We start from the raw sequence: 20,365 nt of genomic DNA, 5'->3' as shown, positions 1-20,365 counted from the left end.
ATTTTGGACAGGGTATTGTCTGGCGCTGTGATCAGGGAGGCGTTGGTTTGGATTAAGCCCATCCTTCTTCATCATTTGTTTCTTTGTGGAATTGAGTTTGTTGACACCGACATGATTTCTTTTAAAACATATTTTGCCAGTGCGTATGAATACATTCTAATTTGCATAGTTATTACACTAGTGATATATGAAAAATATTGCATGGGGTTATATCAATCCTGCGCCGTATGCTATGTTATAAAACACATTGTCACATGACTTCCTATCAATCGCTGCCAGATATATTTGCTTCTTTTTATCAATGTGAAAAATGGTATGAACAGCTGGTAAACGCGTTCGAATATAATAATAATATTAGTAATAATAATAATAATAATAATAATAATAATAATAATAATAATAATAATAATAATAATAATAATAATAATAACAATAATAAGTGTTTAACGTACCCCTATTTCGAGAGCATAACCTCGGTTATTGTTAAGGAACATGCTACATACTAGCTGAACACTACGCTCCTTGTTTTGATTAGTGAAATGGCAAATTGTGTTCTAAGGGACGCAATCGACCCAACTCGACCCGGAACGGACGCAATTGAGGTAACCCGGAAGTTTTAAAATCTTACGTGGAATTCAATCAACGCACTTCGAAAACCGAAAATTGCGAAATCAGTTGTGAATAAAGTGTTTGGGGTACGTATACGCCCTCTGTTTTTATCATTCAGACAACGTAAAATCTTAATCAATTCGACAAAAACAAAAATATCTCCTCGTTTGATATGTGTCATTAATTAGAACATTGATGTTTTCAGAAAATGAGTTCACAATTTTATCGACCAGATTGTTGTATTGATAAATTAAGATTATTTAACCCTACCTATAAATATAACGTGATATATTGAGTTCTACTTTGTGGTACACCCCTGTTATTCGTTATTCATCCGTTATTCACTTATTGATTGCAATAAATAAGGACTTTGGACTTAAGGTTTGGAAGTCCGCCAAAATTACTACTATTATCTTGATCTAATCAATCGGAAAATATCTCGGATTACTTAATTTACATATATTTCTATTCATATAAAGAGACTTCTATATATATATATATATATATATATATATATATATATATATATATATATATATATTGTTTTGAAGGTGCTCAGACGGCTGGTAAATGTTATCTTATTTCAATTTAAGGCAAGTGTACTGTGGATAGCTATTTTTAAACAGAGCTGACATGTAAATGGAATCCCACTTGTGATTAAGTCAGTTAATATATGGACCATTGACCTTCGGAATATTTTCAAACAAATAATACCATTCACTTGTGAGTGTCTTTTCCGCTTAAATCTTGCGGAGTAAATAATAACTAAGTAAATGCAACTAGATAAAATTAATTAATTAATGTCTGTATCTGCACTGATTTTTATAACATGTTTTTATTCAATAGTCTAAGGTCGAAATTTAGTTTCTTTTGCTTATATGTCAATGTTAACATTAGTCTGAATCAATAACTACATTGCTTCTATACACCCGTATATAAAACAAGACGTATTACAGTTTTATCGACGGTGTATTGGCGGATGGCGTCCAGCATGTGTTGTGCGTTCAATTACTTGACGCTATTTTTCAATGTCGATCACGAGTTATTGCCCTGAAATTAAAAAAACAACAAAAAACCTATAAACGGTAATGTCCGAACAATCAATAATTTATAACGAATTCTTTTTCAAATCATCACCAAATTTGGTTAGAATGTGAATGGGCATACTATTTCGAACAAGTACGATAAACATTCATTCATTCTATAGTCACTCAAGGGTTATCGCTCCTTAATCATATAAATAACCTGAGGCTGTTTTTGTCCGATCAATAACTTTTGAAGCTTTTGTCCAATCTTTACCACATTTGGTCAATATGAGAATAAGCAGAATCTCTTGGTCAGGTTTGATAACAGCCATGTTGCCTTGGTCACTCCAGAGTGATGACCCTTACATTAGCAAGAAATTGTAAATGCATCGTCCGCTCTCTAAATTTGGCTAAAATTATATTTATTACCAAACTTGGTGTCCTTGAATCAGGCCGTGCGAATTTTATGACAGCTGCCGCTCTTGTTTTTAACCAGATTTTCTGGTTACTGCCATATAACTTGAACTAGAATTGATGGATAGTAATGGAAGTTGGTTTGTATGTAGCTTATGCAAGGAGCGTGAAAGGGATGGGTAAATGTCAAGTACACTGTGACAAAAATTAAAAGAATGGTTTCCGCCCAACAACATCAGTTAAAATTGATGGAAGCTAAACGCATAAGATACTTAACTAGAGTATTTTATAGTAACGCCTCTTGAAAAAAGTAAAGAAACTATAATTAATTATAGTTTCTGACGGCTCATATTCAAAACCGTGTTTCTTCGCATTGCGGCGCTTCTAGTTTGTTTTTTAAACAATTTAAACAAATCATTTTTTAACTGGTGTACATTAGGGCTGATATGTTTAATCTGACGAAAACAATATTAATGTAAGAGATATCCATTAAGAAGAGTATACATTTTGTTGACAATCATCTGTTTCGGATGCCTAACAGCAATGTCACAATATTCAGAATTTCAGACACAGATAGTGTTTAAAATTACCCTTCTAAAAGTTACCATTCTTTGTAAGACCTCGCAAGATAATATGTATCAAGTGGTCTTGTAGCAGAAATCTATGTCGCAGTTGGCAATCCCCAATTTCAGTGTTCATGACATATTGATAACATGTCGTAAATATTATAAATATACTTTACATGGGTACGTGTTATTTACCTGGCTCATTGAAAACAAATATTGTTTTGCTGTCCGAATCATACGTCAGTGCACATTTATCAGGCACGTTAACAATGTAATATGCGTGCTTTTCATATTCAATACTACCAGTACCGAGTGTTTGATATTAATTAAGATACGTGTTAAGTAAACAATAAAATATTTTTTTGTTAAGTGAGCATGCCATTACAATAGCTATAACTCGTGAAAAAATTCTGAAATCAAATCATGCTTAATTTAAGATTGCATAAAAATAATGTCGTTTGTCATATAAGCGTGGCATTAAATGTCGAATGTTGTTTGCTATTTATTTTCAGAATATAATATGTTGTTTATTTGAAAAACAAATCTGAGTGATATGGACTAACTCCGATGATAAAAATCAACCTGCATTCTCATAGTTTTGTTCAAGTGCGACAGCGGGTAGCAGTACAGGGGCTAGTTCAATCTGGGGGTTTTTCCGATATAGTTTACTCTTTATTAAATAGGGAAATAATAGAGTGAAGTCTGTCACTGGTCACTGAGCACTATAAATATGGTGTTTCTCATATCCGTTTCAGACACCATCCACCTTAGAAAATCTAGAAACGGTTCATCACCTCTACTCACGGATGTAAAATGTTCGTGTCCGACTTGATTTGACCAGAAGAAGGCGAATTTGCGTCTCTTGTTGTATTTCTGCAAAAAGCTTTTCAGATAATCAATTTCAATTTCGAAATGGTTTCTGTTTCCATAGCAATCCCACGTAGGTTTTCCCAATTTTTTGCCGAAAACCGGTTCGAATTCATTCATGGCCAATGTGTACGGACGAAAATAAAAATCAGTCGGAATTTTCTTGAATCCGCTTTTCATGAAGTTAAAGGTAGATATATCCGGTCTGTCCTCAGCAAAGAATGTCGCCATAGTTTCCGCTGGTGACTCATTCCACAGGAAAGGCATAGAGTCTGTATGCATACGGAGGTGAAAAATGTGTGGGAACCACGACTGACTCTTTCCTGTTAACAGAGGGACAATGTTAGGAAATGTATTTTCACCAACTTTCCTGAACCCTTCCAAATCATCACTGTGGAGTTTATCACGCAAATACGCGTATGACTTTGGTAAGTTTCTAATTGCATGTGACCTTGACACTGAATCTAACCCAAATATAATAATGCTTGGCTTTCTGGCAGTTTCAGCTTCTATTTTGGAGTCACGTTTTGCATATTCGTTGAAGAAAGGATTAAAATGTGCCATATCATATATTGTCATATTGTTCCCACGTTCATTGCACGTGACACGGAATATATGGCCGCGAATCTCCATCGGAAGTTGCAATTGTTGCCGTGGCAACATCTTTAAGAGTAAGTCCCCATCCATTCTCCGAATGACTTGAAACCAACACTCCTGGGTTGAAAGTTCGAGACCGTGTTTGTCCGCAACTGACGTGTTCATATACAGCTGTCCGTCAGAGCGGAAGTAAAATAACTCGTATTTTTCTTCACATGGAAGACGTAACGGCTTTTTCAAAAATGGCCTTAGCGATTCGTCCCATGGATCTAAAGCCGTGATGTTGCAAGAATTGAACAAAACCGGCGAATAAGTGTTGTATGGCATTCTTTTTATGCACAAATATATCACACACGTTATAAGAATAAAAGCAAAAGCTTTAAAATTGCGTTTGTTTCTAAACATGTTACATACATTCCAATGACTCCCAGTATCAGCTCTCATGAATTTCAGTGATCGACAACGGGAAAATGTTTCAATTTAATTTCCATATCTACTTAAGATTGCACTATATTAGCAGTACGTTATCGTACAACATTCAGTCAGTTTAAGGCTAAGATAAAATGGACAGGCGTTTAATTACAACCCGGATGCTCGTATAAAGTGTTTTTGATTGATGGTCCACTTCAGGATAAGATTTGATGTATAAGCGTATTGAATAACCATCTCAATATCTGTTTATCGTCTGTAAAACCTCTGAGAATTGTTTCATGTAAGATATTTATCCTGTCTGACATTCATTTTGTTCAGTTTAAAAGTTTTGCAACGTTGTTATACCGCTTCAAGTCCAAATTGAACCCAAACTTCCCTACTATAGTATAATCATAGTTCACTGATAGTCGTTTTTGTCTTTAACAAATTAAGGAGTTAAAAACGTCAGACAACTTCAATGTTAAGCTGTCACAGTCTGTACGCGTAATGCGCTATGTACATGCACTCCAAACAACTAAGGTATTCCGTGAACGTGTTAAACTATTTCTTTATGCAACTCCAAACATTTCAGCTATTCCATACATGTATTTAGCTATTTTGTTGTGCAACTCCAAACAACTAACTTAAATTTATTCCGTACACGTGTTGATCTATTTCGTTGTACAACTCAAAACAACTAAGGTATTCCATACACGTGTTAAACAAAACAACTAAGGTATTCCGTACACGTGTTTGACTATTTCGTTGTGCAACTCCAAACAACTATGGTGTTCTGTCCACGTGCTGTTCTATTTAAGGTATTCCGTATACATCTTGAACTATTTCGTTGTGCAACGATTTTCAGCCACACATGTGCACATCAAATCTCTATAACCTGTATAGTATGGCCTCAATATTGTACAACCACTTGATGTAATGTGAGTGCACTCAATCCTCAGCAACCAAGTGTATGCAATGCATTTATGAGCTGCATCGCGCCATTTTGAGCCTTCGAACATAATTATTACAAATGAAATAATCATAAAAATGACAGGAATAATGTTTTTTCTATGTATATTGATTTCTTCCAAACTTCTTTTAAAAGATTGTCATTTGCGCATCATTTCCTTGACGATTATTAACCATTATTGGTAGTAAGCTCACGTCTAAAAACTAATAGGACGATAAACGAACCTGAGTGAGAGCACAGCCTTAAAACATGCCCTAAATGGCAAACTGATAAAAAGGACATGTTTTGTAAACAAATTAATCAAGAGCACTTGGCTGTTCTTATACAAATGGTTGAATCAATAAATTTTCAAACAGGAAAAAATGAATTAAATGTAGTAGTTGACGAAATCAGTAGCTCATTCATTAATAGTTCTAAAAAGGTGTTTACAAAATGCAAAACCCACTATAACGTCAATAATAATAATAATAACCATGGTTTGGTCCAGAATGTCATAAAACAAGATGTACATATAATTTGGCTAAATCGAAATATAAAGGAAGCCGGTCTTTGCGCATTAAACTTTCCTTAAGAAATGCTAGTCACGCTTATAAAAGTACGATGAATAAATTTATAAGTAAGCATAAAGAAATAACAGCGCGTAAACTTCGTAATTTAAAAACCCACAAACCCAAAGAGTACTGGTCGTATCTTAACAGAGTGAATAAAAACAAACTCGCAGTGCTCTACCCCCCTTATCAGATATGTATAACCATTTCAAAAATCTGAATGATAGTAGCAATCAAGAAGTTTTCGAGTTGCCTCCCTCAGACCACACAATAAATAATGACATACTAAATCGGCCGTTCTCCCGTTGTGAAATTGAAAAATGTATTAACAATTTGAATAACGGAAAATGCCCGTTTAATTTGATTGCATCCTTAACGAACACATTAAAGCTACGTGCTCATCACTTATGCCAATTTATGAAAAAATTATTTAATATTATCTTGGAGACCGGTCATATACCCGAAGTTTGGACAGCGGGTATTATTCGGCCCATTTATAAAAATTAAGGAAGCCCGCAAGATTGTAAAAATTACAGACCAATAACAATTCTAAGTCATCTTGGAAAATTATTCACATCGCTGTTAAATAATAGATTAAATAAATATTTGGAAGAACATTCTATACTGGAAGAAAATCAAGCTGGTTTCAGAGCAAAATATGCAACGACTGATCATATTTTTGTTTTGTATAAACTTATAGATCTACTACGTGATAGAAAGAAAAAAATATTCTGCTGTTAAAGTCAATTTTTCCTCTGCATTTGACAATATAAACAGAGTTTATTTGTGGAGAAAACTACTCCAGTATGGCATATCAGGCAAATTCATTCGTATGATATACAATTTGTACAGCGATATCAAATCCTGTGTTTCCGGTGATAATAACATACTATCAACATTCTTTGAAAGTAAAAAGGGGGTCCGACAAGGAGAAAATTTGTCACCGGTAATGTTCGCAATTTTTCTGAATGATTTGGCATCCTACCTTCTTAATCTGAACAATACAGGAGTCGAAATAAGTTTACGCAACGAACAAAATTTGGTTACCTATTTAAAAATACTCTCCCTTGTTTACGCTGACGATACAGCGCTACTTAGTGAAACTGAAACAGATTTGCAAAATATGATTGGTGATTTTGATAATTATTGCAGTACTTTTGATTTAAAGGTCAATATCGATAAAACAAAGGTAGTTGTTTTTGGCACTGATAGGCCGACTCGCTATAATTTCAAAATAGGAGAAAATATAATAGAAACGGTTACTAAATATAAATACCTAGGAGTATTCTTTTCAAGCTCTGGAAGTTTTCTTAACGCAAAAAACAACAACATTTAGTTGAACAAGCCAAAAAGGCAATGCGCTTACTATGTAAACGTATTTACAATCTAGATATACCGACAGACTTACAATTACAATTAATTTGACCATACAATATTGCCAATACTAGTATACTCTGCTGAGGTATGGGGCTATGAAAACCTAAACATTATTGAGCAAGTTCATCTTAGTTTTCTCAGAAAAATAACAAAAACTAAAATGAGCACGCCTGCTTATATGTTGTATGGTGAAACTGGACGATACCCATTAGAAATTACCATAAAATGTAAAATGATAAAATTCTGGATATCTATTCTTCGAGGTAAACAAACTAAATTATCACATATTTGCTATAAGTCTATGCAAAATGATAATTCCAGATCTTTTAAATGGACAGATCACATCAAATCAATTTTAGATAATACTGGGTTTTCCAATGTATGGTTAGCACATTCTACAAATATAAACCATAATTTACATAATGTGTTAAACTAGTCTTCATCGACCAGTTTAAACAAGATTGGCACTCTGTAATGAATAACTCTTCTAAAGGCAAAAACTACTCACTGTTCAAGGAAACCCTCGAATTAGAAAAATACTTTTCAAATCTTGCTCCTAATTTGAAACTCTTTATGAGTAAATTCCGTATGGCGAACCACAAATTCCCGATAGAAATAGGAAGGTATAATAATGTTGACTACGCAAAAAGATACTGTCATATTTGTAGGTCAGACCTTGGTGATGAATACCACTACTTACTAGTTGCCCATCCTTTTCAAATGTCAGAAGAAAATACCTACCAACCTATTATTTCAATAGGCCAAATACAATTAAATACAAGGAACTGTTAACTAGCACAAATGTAAAACTATTGACAAGAGTAGCCTTATTTGTGAAACATTTAATACGCAACGCATGTCAGCCAGTGTAATTTCTCTAGGTTTTTGTTAAATTGAATTAATTATACTGAGTTCCCCAATAACGTTTGTAATTTATTTATACGATATGCTTGTCCAAGGCACAGCCTTTGAAATCTGGCACTATATTGAATATCCCTTTTATCCCTCATATTTTGTAAAGATATTTAAAATAACAGTCTCCCTCTTTTCCATGATAAGATATATATTCGATACATGTACGACCATGAAACAAATACAAAACCATTTTATTTCCGCCACTCGAGACAAAACCAACCTTCTTCGTATTAGTATAATTAAGCTTTTATTGACACTGCTGACTAAACTTATTTGTCCTCAGGTTGTCATGTTTGTATGACCTGAGTGTAATAAAGATATTTGTTGTTGTTGTTGTTAATTAACCATTATATTTACTTCTTTATGAACGATTCAAAAACATTCCGTGATTGGAAAAGAAATTAAATTATAAACTAGTTGTTATATTGAAACGTTCATTTTACACATAATTTAAATAATGTACTTTCGTAATAACGTCATGTGAGGGACGTCGAATTTGGCATTCAAAAAGCTCAATACACGGTCTCACTTATAAAAACGTATCTTATGCAATATAAGTGATATCATCATGAAACTTTCAGCATTGCTTCCTGAAACATAATTTATTTCAAACACTCAATAAAATGATAAAAGCAAATTTATATCCGAAGTCTCAAAATCGCGCGATGCGGCTCATTATTATCACAAATGGTATGCATATGATGTGGTTACGAGGATGAGTGCACTCAACATAACTTCCTTTTCTTGATAAATAAGATCTTTATAAATAGTAAATGTTTCAGTCTTACAATAATTTGTGCAGCTCATATTGAGACTATATTTCACATTTTAATCGGGTTTTCTTTTCAGCGTTTCTCAAACAGCAACTGGAATCCCACAGAGGCTGGTTCTATTATCATCAAAAGGGGGTAGTTCAATATTGACGGGCTTTTTCAGTAAAAAACTAAATATTCACCATAGTTACAAAATGATAGGCTTAACATTGTTATAAAAACACATATATTCGCATCCGGGGGAAAAATGTTGAATAATATAATAACAATAAAACTGGCATATATAAACGCTACTATTGCACTGGGAGAAGAAATCGATAGAGATCGCGATAAACCTGATAAGCTCCAAAGTTAGCAAACAGCAAAGTTTATTCATAAGTGTGAATATTGTGAATAATGTGGTCGAACAAAGCTCAGTAAACAAGTAAAGGGGTGGAGTGTGTAAGTTTAATATACTCTCTACTCGGGCGAGTCCGATTCGGCGAGTGCTCCGATAAGATGTGTTAGTCATACTAAGTTTAATTTTAAACATTAAATATTTTACAAAGATTGTTAAGAAAGTTATGATAACTTTTACTAAGTCACTCTCGTTGGCACGATGTTGCACGAGAGTGTGGTCTTGTGTTGTGGGGGAAACCGGGAGAACCCAGTTGTCCGACTTGGTGACTGACATGCAACCAAGCCGGGAATCGAACCCGGGTCACCTTGGTGAGAAGCGAGTGCGCTAACCACTGCGCTAACCCGACAAAACTATTAGGTTTTTGGAGCATAGTGCACAGACTGACAGACTGGTTAGAGTGTTCACCGGTGTAAAGCACTGCCACACGGGTCACGCATTTCATGTCCCTCTTTGAAGACGATTAGTATTTTTCTAGTATTGGCCTAAGACAATATTTATTTTACTATAAATTATGTTTCATGTAGACGGTTACCTTGCTTTTCACTTTAAGACAGCCACAGTTGAAAAACAAGTAACTGGCCGCTGTAGAACAATCCAAGACACACAATTTAATTACTAGAAAACATAGCGTTAACCAATGTGGTGTCTCACAAAATTTAGTAGTACTACATGACCCTCAGCATGTCAAGACGGAATAAGGCTACAAACAACCAATTTACATAGTTCCACAGGCAATGATTTTTCCAATTTTTACACTGAAAACTATCATTTTTTGCAATAGAGTGTCAAATTATGTTAAGCTCTATGCAAAAAGACATCCCGTTTCTTCTCTTTCATTCAACTTTAATAAATTATTGATACTTGAACACAAGCACTCTTTTTCTGTATTAACATCCGGTCAACGGGGGGCCGATAACTGTGGTCTTGATCCTATTGCGGCGGGGAATTGAACCTGCGACCCGTGGATTGACAGTCACGTGAGTTACCACTAGGCCGCGGATCTGCTACAATACACGTAAAAGAACCTACTTGCATTTTATTTGTGAAATATACATGTCATGCACAAGTTGTATTTATAAGAGAGTAATCACCACAATATTACAATTAAAGTTTCAACATCTATAAAATGGTTATGTATTTAAGATTGATTGAATAAAACGATCACAAAAGAAAAATATTATCACAGAATTATTATGATGTACAATAAAAATGGAACAAACATAAGATTATATATTTTCACAAGATAGTTTTATAGCTTATTTCCAATGGGCTCATTTTAAATACAAATTGTCAAAGGTCAACATATTAATTGGCTCCATTCAAATACAATAGTATCACAGATAGCTAATATTTCCTAAAAATATATTAAATATGAGCATTCTTTTTTCCATGTACAATTTTAGGCATATAGTTTCTGGGTTTCAGTCAAGAATAGCTCGATAATAAAAAGTAGAATTGGTGAAACTATTTTCCCGATGCACATAAAAGTCACAGTTTCTTGGTATTTGGACTGCATTTTTAGCCAGTCAAGCGATTGGTCCCTAGGGTGATCTCTTGGACTCAGAATCATAAAAAATGTGTTTTAGTACTCTATGATACACATAATAAACAAGTATTCAACTTTTGGTCGTTTATTTTTATACATTAAATATTTTAAAATTTCATACAATCTTTATCATTCACAAGTTATGAAGGTTAGCAGATTTTGTATTGAGACATATGTATGGAAACGAGCTCAGATCTACAAGATTTTTTCGATAAAACAACTGTATACGTCGCATGCATGTTCAGAAGGAAGTTATCTCCAAGGTACAATCGCCCAACAAGCACAAAGTAGACGCGTGTTCGCAATTTTCTTTAATAAATCTGCCAAAAAAACTCTTTATTTACCGACTCACAGATCCTCTATAGTACTATAGTATAATCATAGTTCACTGATAGTCGTTTTTATCTTTAACAAAATAAGGAGTTAAAAACGTCAGACAACTTCAATTTTGTTTTGTACGCGTAATGCACTATGTACATGAACTCCAAACAACTAAGGTATTCCGTGCACGTGTTGATCTATTCCGTTGTGCAACACCAAATACCTAAGGTATTCCGTACACGTGTTGAACTATTTCGTTGTGCAACACCAAATACCTAAGGTATTCCGTACACGTGTTGAACTATTTCGTTGTGCAACACCAAATACCTCAGGTATTCCAAAAACGTGTTGAACTATTTCATTGTGAAACTTAAAACAACTTAGGTATTCCATACACGTGTTAAACTATTTCATTGTGCAACTCAAAACAACTAAGGTATTCCGTACACGTGTTAAACTATTTCTTTGTGTAACTCCAAAACAACTAAGGTATTCGATATATGTGTTCAATTATTTCGTTGTGCAACTCAAACCAACTAAAGTATTCCATACACGTGTTAAACTATTTCATTGTGCAACTCAAAACAACTAAGGTATTCCATACACGTGTTAAACTATTTCATTGTGCAACTCAAAACAACTAAGGTATTCCATATACGTGTTAAACTATTTCATTGTGCAACTCAAAACAACTAAGGTATTCCATATACGTGTTAAACTATTCCATTGTGTAACTCCAAAACAACATAGGTATTCGATATACGTGTTAAATTAGTTCGTTGTGTAACTCAAAACAACTAAGGTATTCCGTACACGTGTTAAACTATTTCATTGTGCAACTCAAAACAACTAAGGTATTCCGTACACGTGTTAAACTATTTCTTTGTGTAACTCCAAAACAACTAAGGTATTCGATATACGTGTTAAACTATTTCATTGTGCAACTCAAAACAACTAAGGTATTCCATATACGTGTTAAACTATTTCTTTGTGTAACTCCAAAACAACTAAGGTATTCCATACACGTGTTAAACTATTTCATTGTGCAACTCAAAACAACTAAGGTATTCCATACACGTGTTAAACTATTTCATTGTGCAACTCAAAACAACTAAGGTATTCCATATACGTGTTAAACTATTTCATTGTGCAACTCAAAACAACTAAGGTATTCCATACACGTGTTAAACTATTTCTTTGTGTAACTCCAAAACAACTAAGGTATTCGATATACGTGTTAAATTATTTCGTTGTGCAACTCAAACCAACTAAAGTATTCCATATACGTTTTAAACTATTTCATTGTGCAACTCAAAACAACAAAGGTATTCCATACACGTGTTAAACTATTTCTTTGTGCAACTCAAAACAACTAACGTATTCCGTACACGTGTTAAACTATTTCATTGTGCAACTCAAAACAACTAAGGTATTCCATATACGTGTTAAACTATTTCTTTGTGTAACTCCAAAACAACTAAGGTATTCCATATACGTGTTAAACTATTTCTTTGTGTAACTCCAAAACAACTAAGGTATTCCATACACGTGTTAAACTATTTCATTGTGCAACTCAAAACAACTAAAGTATTCCATATATGTGTTAAACTATTTCTTTGTGTAACTCCAAAACAACTAAGGTATTCCATATACGTGTTAAATTATTTCGTTGTGCAACTCAAAACAACTAACGTATTCCATACACGTGTCTAACCATTTTGTTGTGCAACTCCAAACAACAAAGGTGTTCCGTACACGTGCTGTTCTATTTAATATTACAACTAATTAAAAGGTATTCTTTTATAAATCTTGAACTATTTCGTTGTGCAACGATTTTCAACCACACATTTGTACATCAAATCTCTATAACTTGTATAGTATGGCCTCAATATCGTACAACCACTTGATGTAAGTGCACTCAATCCTCAGCAACCAAGTGTATGTATTGCATTTATGAGCTGCATCGCGCGATTTTGGGCCTTCGAACATAATTATTACAAATGAAGTAATCATAAAAAAATGATAGAAATAATTATCTATGTATATTAATTTCTTCTAAACTTCTTTCTTTTAAAAGATTGTCATCGGCGCAATATTTCCTTGACGTTTTATGATCATAAAATTAACTTCATTTTACTTTATTATGTTTCCATAGCAACCAAGGGTTTCGTCCCAACTTAACTTGCCTGCATTTATTGTCCGTTTTCAATTGGATTAAAAATACAACAATGAATCATCATATTTTTTTCTTTAGTAATGATTTAAAAACATTCCGTTCTTTGAAAAAACAAATAAGCTAGCTGAAATATTGAAACGTTCATTTTGCACATTATTTAAATAATGTACTTTCGTAAAAAACGTCAAGTGCGGGACGTCATAATTGGCATTCAAAATGCGCAATACAAGGTCTCACTTATAAAAATAAGTGATATATTCATAAAACTTTTAGCATTACTTCCTGAAATGCAATTTATTTCAAACACCCAATAAAATGACAAAGGCAAATTAATATCCGAAGGCCCAAACTCGCGCGATGCGGCTCATTATTATCATCATTAATGGTATGCATATGTTGTGGTTACGAGAATGAGTACACCCAACTTCCTTTTCTTGATAAATAAGATCTTGATAAACAGCGAATGTTTCAGTCTTACATTCATTTGTGCAGTTTATATTAAAGGGGCTGTCTCACAGATGATAAAATAGCGAAAAAGAAGGAAAATTGTCGAAAAACGACATTAAATTGGCATCGATGTGTACTATGCATTGAAACTTACTAACTGAAGTACCACAATTGTCTGAAATCTGATGAAAAGCTTTGACTTAAATTATTTCTTTTCAAGAAGACAAATATCAAAGTCACCAAGAATGTATAATTCTAGGTCTGATCTAATATGGGTCAAAAACAGACTCAAATAATTCAAAAAAGTAATTTTGTTTAGATGGTCTATACCACAAACTTATTAAAATAAGTTTAGTCTTTGGTAGGGGTATATCTGCCCAGACAGCTTCAACATAGGTCATTTCTAAATCACTTCACTCCCTGAAAGCTAATTGTCAATTGATGTAGAGACACACACCGCCGCCTTGTCGATTCCTGTCTTTTCTGATGATGTTGTATTCCTTCATTCTAACATTTGGGTTAGTAACATATTCATCGAGCCAGGTTTCTGAAAATGCTAGCTATGGCTGCAACTCTATATAACGATTCAAAATGTTTGATCTCAAATAGTCTTGGTAATAATGATCTGACATTAACATGTAACAAAATGAATCCCTTTCTGGTTAAAACAGTTAAAGCAATGGGCACATAACTCTGAAATGTTCAGTATTGCTTGTTTATAATGCTCACTATGTTGATAAAATTGTTCATTATAATATTAATGAAATGGCATTTCCACAAATGTACACTTATGACAAATACAAGAGACTTGGTTATTGCTATTAATGATATTCAAATATTGATAATCAGAAATGTATCTGGAACAATTGAAGTAAGTTCAGCCATCTAACGGCTTATGGAGGTCACTCCTTTTGAACAAATAACACATGGATGTTTTGGTTTTCTTCATTTATATTATTGTTTACAAAGTCTATTTCACCATTAGGTATTTGAAGTACCTGGTTGAGGATTAAACGTCGCCACGCAAGCAGAAGAAACAAATAATTAGTGTAAAGTCTAAACTATTGTATATTGTATTCACGTGTTGAAAATTCAAGCAAAATAGTTGAAAGTATCATTTAACTATGAACAATTTATTCATTCAAATCCAGTATTTATTCACTCGTTAAGCTGAATGCAAGACACAAAAGACATTCCAATTTGTACCCTGGTACTTAAATATTGAAAAATTGTTTTATGCTTATAAAATATATACATGTGTTAAATGGCAGACCTTATCGTATCCGACAGAATCGTTAAAAACTTATCTTTATTATATATGATAATTTATACATGATGAACATTAACAAGTATGCTTAATTAGTTAATACTTATAAATATTAAATTGTTAGTGAATGTATTTTTTCTCCAACAAATATTCTATGATTAACGTTTGTAACGCATTGTCGTTATCATATACCCCAATATGGTCTCACGTTGAACATGAATTTGAGAGAATAAACTTGTTGATTGAAATTGATAAGAGAAAAATGTAAGGGGAGCTCACTAGATAGAGATCAACATATTAAGACCGTTTCAAATACGGCCGATATTATTAAAATACTGCTAATTTTACAACCCAAAATATTTTTAAATCATGGAATTGGAACCTATTTCCGCGCATGAAAGGGCTAGGCGATCAGTGTTTGGTACGATTTTGCACGTTTCATATCGTGTTTTAGTTTGTGAAATGTCATATATGACTTTTTAGCGGCATATCCTGAAATGGTTTATTCGAAATGCTTAAATGTCATATAATTTCGCGATGCATTTTCAGTCTACCGGTTAGACAAAAATATTTCCATTTAAGATTACTTGCTCTTTTCCCCCAGTAGGTGACCGGGGCGCCGTTATACTGCCGGCAGCCACCAAGAACAATCAAATCAAATAGTAGTTTTATATATAATGCATGAACAATCGATGTAATTGTTATTTGTCTAACTGGTTTTAAACATCACCCGACTGAACAGTTTGCAAAGACTAAGTAAGAATCCTTAGAGCACCATATTTTACACTTACAACCAATTCATAATAAACCAATCTTTCTGAAAGAGTCTTACTCCTTGATATAGTGTCTGTTACGCTGTAGTTGAAGTCGCACAGCTTAAAGTAGTCTAAAATAATAGACGTGTTATATGGGATTCTTTCAATCCCTAACGTCTAAACCTGTTTGTGCAAAAACTGGGTTGGTTTGGAAAAATATTGAAATTATATTTAGTGAACAATTTTATGTTTGAAATGGATAATACAGGCTTATATTCATATTTTACCATGTAAGTACAAAGCTATTTTGCACAAAACAAGCATTAAACACATGATCTACCTTTCCAATAAAACGAAACTTGACTGACACAGACAGCAATAATGCCAAGGGGAACAACTGGACCCAATCGTAATAACTCGGCCACCTCCGACAAGCTTCGTGATAGACCTCGTAAATCCAATCGTAACAACTCGGCCATGACCGAAGTGCTCCGATTGTTGTAAAACTGTGAACTGCAGCCTTGCGTTATGTTTTGAATGAATGAAATGAAGAAAACCCCATCAAATTCATAATTACTCGTTGGATATTTATTTTTTGTGTACGGAACTAATATAAAATAACAATATCTAGTAATAATTCTTGTTTTTATGATATCATAAAAAAAATCCTTCAACGTACAATTATTTGGACTAAGCTTAAATTTTCTTACAATTTTACATTAGTTCTACTTATTTTCGTACACTTTAAATTTCATATTCAATGTCTATCAGAGTTTCCCCCAGAAATATCATAAGGGGTGTCAGGAGGGCAGTGGTTGCTTTTATCAAAATGGTGCAATTACCTGTATTTTAAACAAGTTTTTGTACAGTTCTGTTGTTTTGTCTAAGTAATTTAGAATTGCCTACTACAATCCGATTAACATAACAACGAATATTTGCAAAAAGGTTAAATTATTTCTCCTGATTTAATTTTGGTATTTCTCAAGTCTTCTGACAATACAATCAACTCATTTTTGTTATATAAAGGTATTGTTTATATTGACACTGTTGACCTCACAGCAAAATTTGTAAAACACAGTGTCTTAATGCTGGAACACAAAAGAGCCTGGAGCATGTGAATAATAAGATCTAGGTTGTTTAACCACTAACTTAAAGGTAGGGTAATATCTTAAAAATTACAACCAACGTTACCTTCAACTTCACCTTTTCATGCAAATTGACTGCAAGTGGGTGTACTTAAAGCTGGATCAGCTCTTAATTTTAACGGCGATCAGCTAATTAACAAGGACATGCAATTTGCCAAATAAGAAGAACAATGATAGGTATCATATTTTCTTCACCAATGCTTCTCAATTTCAATTAATTTATAAATTGGTAAACAAAAAGATGCAGCACACAATTAATGTTGCCCAAATCAATCAACACTAAGGTAAGTCACCGTAACATGTAATATTTACTTCGCAATCATATTTGATAATAAGGATGAAGCTTTATATTCTGACAGTGCTGTTTTTCACACCTTCCCATTGTGAAAAAGTATAGGAGGAGCTTGTTGATACACCACTGATTTGTATACATATTTAAAAAAGAAACTAAATGAAAAAATGTCAGTTTCGGGTAACCCGACCCTACCTATAAAAATGCCCCGACCCTAACTATTTTCTTCCGTTTCCGAGCAAAAAAAGTATTCGTTAGCGAATAGAGAGTTACGAAGGGCGGATAAATGCAGATTTTAATCAGAAGTATTGTTTATATGATAAAACAAAGTCAGGCAATAACAGTTATGTAGGAAAGACTGCCATGTGCAAGAAAACACTATGAACTTACGACAGATTTTGAACAAAAAAAATCCCCACCTACCCTACCTAGAAATTTTGGGAAGGTTACCCGAAACAAACAAATTTTTTTTTTTGGCCTTGGTTATTTTTCTAAAACAACATATGCTGATTAGTGGTCTTTTGTACCGTACTTGTAGCCTAGCAACAATCTCAGCCGAAGTGTTAAGTGACTTGTTGTTTATGCACCATGTTCTTTAAAGTGACAGATTAATAGGGTATTTTAGCATGGTTGATAGAATTTTGAGGTTTTTAAAAGAAAATTTAAAGCTGCACTCTCACAGATTTACCGTTTTTCCAACTTTTTTATTTTTTGTCTTGAAATTAGAATTTTACTGCGTATTTTGACTTTTGTCGATATATAACGGACTATACGTCTGGAGTTATTACACCAAACGGACTATAAACATTGTTGCAGAGGTTGTTTTTTTTGTTTTTAATGATACAGAAGCTCAACATACAATTTAGTTTCCTTTTTTGATCGGCCCAAGAACGGGCCAACATATGCAAAGAGAATCGATATGCCGACTCGGCTTTCATCGGCCGTGTGTGTGTTTGAGTGTGTGTGCTTGCGTGCGTAAGAGTGTACTGGCGTGCGTGAGTGTTTGGGTATGTGTGTTTGTGTGTGTGTGCGTGTGCGTGCCTGTGCATGTTAGTGTGATAGGCGCGTGCGTGCGTGTGCGCGTGTGCGGAGGGCGTGCGTGAGTACGTGCGTGCGTGCGTGCGTGCGTGCGTGTGTGTGTGCTGGTGTACGTTAGAGCGTTCGGGCGTGCGTGAGTGCTAGCGTGCGTGCGAGCGCCCTTGTGTGTGTGTGCGTGCGTGCGTGCGTGCGTGCGTGCGTGCGTGTATGTGTGAGTGGGTGCTTGCGTGCGTGTGTTCGTTCGTGCGTGCGTGTGTTTGGGTGTGGGTGTGCTGGGCTCTTGCAAATAGTAATAACGTCTCTATTTAAAACAGCTGAATAGTTTTCGTTATTAGACAGAATTTTCATTCATTGATAATAACCCTGCTCGGTTATGTACAAACAAAGTTTTATCGTGTAGCCTTTCATATAATTCTTTCATTTTTTCAAGTAAGATTGTGAATTAATTGTTTCAGTTGTAACAATTGTCAATGTTCGCTATCAGATTAATCAGACTATATTAAGAGACCAGACATAATTAATCGTGATATAAAACGTAAGCTGGTTCTATAATTAAATTGAGGAGAATTGGACAAAATACTTCAAAAAGGAAGTTTAGATTTACAATACCTTGTTTGGCTTGAACAAATGCGTACAATAAAACTTCCGCATACGTCACAACTAATGGCTCATCGGTATCTTACGATCAAAACAAACTGGTGATAAATAACGCAATGTTAATACAAAGTTAAAACTTCCTTCTGTTTATTTTTATCATTTGAAAGTAGACCCTCGTCATAGGGAAAAACATTTGATCTGTGTATAAATAATAATTGAATGAACATAGTAGTATAACATGCAGTTTCAAATAAGGAATATTAAACTGATCAAGTAATAGAACACCAAGTGATATACTAAATTTTGAATTAATATTATAACAAGGACTAGATACAAACAAAAGGTAATAATGTGATAAACGATCAATTTCCGATCCTATTCGGTATTAATTTTGTTCTTCAGTAAACAACCGTAAAGGTCAATGCTAATTATAAAGTAAGGCTTATTTCTTTGATAATATAAATACTCATCGCCATGTCAATCTTGTCTTTATAAAGGATCATATTTAAAATACTACGCGTTTTTGGCAATAAAGGAACTGCGTAATAAATCAGTCATTGTAGGCTTTTACGCATTAACGTCGCATACCCTCATCATTACCTGACCGTTTATAGGTAATTCAATGATTAGAACGTCATTTGATTTCCAGCGATTTGCCAAATTCCTGTAAATCTATGTAGCTGGTTAAGCAACTCTAATGGCGTGTAGCTAATTTAGCAAAACGGTGACAGACAACGTGTAGACATTTTTCAACGCTTTTAACATCTTATTTGTAAATGTAATGGTCCAAAGTAAATCGCTTTCACTTGAAAACTCCATATGTGTATGGTAGAATTAATTTACATATTCATTTATATTCGTATTTTCCTCTTCACTATCTTCTATGCACACAATCCTAGCTGCTCAAGTAAATCGTTTTCCGTCAATGGTTTTCATCCGATACTTGGTCTTCCTGTGCTAGCACGACAATCGTTGTGGACGTGCCATTAATGTCACTTCGTTCAGCATATGTCGTTTTCATCTGAACTTTTTTGGTCTCACCCACATCGTGCTCTACAATGATATGTTGGACAGCGTAGTAAAGTTAAGGGTATCGATATTCTAATATAATGGTAAACAAATCGATACGAAAAAAAACACAAATGTGTCACATTAATACTAGATATAAAGAATACTTACTCACAAAACCGGATCGGAGAAAGAGCATCCCCTTTGTATAGAAACCGAGTAACTGGGTTTTTATCTTGTTGAGATATGCTTTTGTTTCCTTTCAGAGTCAGTGTTCACAGTGTTTTCAATAAGTATCTCT

At 33.9% G+C, this 20,365-nt stretch overlaps 2 protein-coding genes across 4 annotated transcripts in view; one reads left to right on the top strand and one right to left on the bottom strand.

The window, feature by feature from the left end:
• The first annotated feature begins 571 nt into the window (after positions 1-571).
• LOC128238202 (uncharacterized) overlaps positions 572-20,365 on the top strand; it is a 45,912-nt gene continuing 26,118 nt past the window's right edge. For 2 of the 3 annotated variants that reach the window (XM_052953852.1, XM_052953847.1), the window contains exon 1: positions 19,276-19,399. The gene's annotated coding sequence lies outside the window, so the exon portion shown is untranslated. Of the gene's footprint in view, positions 696-19,275; positions 19,400-20,365 lie in introns of those variants that run through there. The other variant, XM_052953849.1, reaches the window with a different exon arrangement.
• Positions 2,709-5,404, bottom strand: LOC128238204 (uncharacterized). The gene has a single exon (XM_052953854.1). It carries the CDS (start codon positions 4,520-4,522, stop codon positions 3,320-3,322), a length of 1,203 nt encoding a protein of 400 aa, XP_052809814.1. The 5' UTR covers positions 4,523-5,404; the 3' UTR covers positions 2,709-3,319.

This window comes from Mya arenaria, chromosome 6, assembly GCF_026914265.1.
Source record: "Mya arenaria isolate MELC-2E11 chromosome 6, ASM2691426v1".
Taxonomy (NCBI): domain Eukaryota; kingdom Metazoa; phylum Mollusca; class Bivalvia; order Myida; family Myidae; genus Mya; species Mya arenaria.
The sequence above is the reverse complement of the archived record's forward strand: the minus strand, read 5'-3'. Positions and strand labels throughout refer to the sequence as shown.

What these genes read in the sequence shown, in the direction of transcription:
- LOC128238204 (XM_052953854.1), bottom strand. Translation starts at nt 4,522, where the DNA reads ATGAGAGCTGATACTGGGAGTCATTGGAATGTATGTAACATGTTTAGA.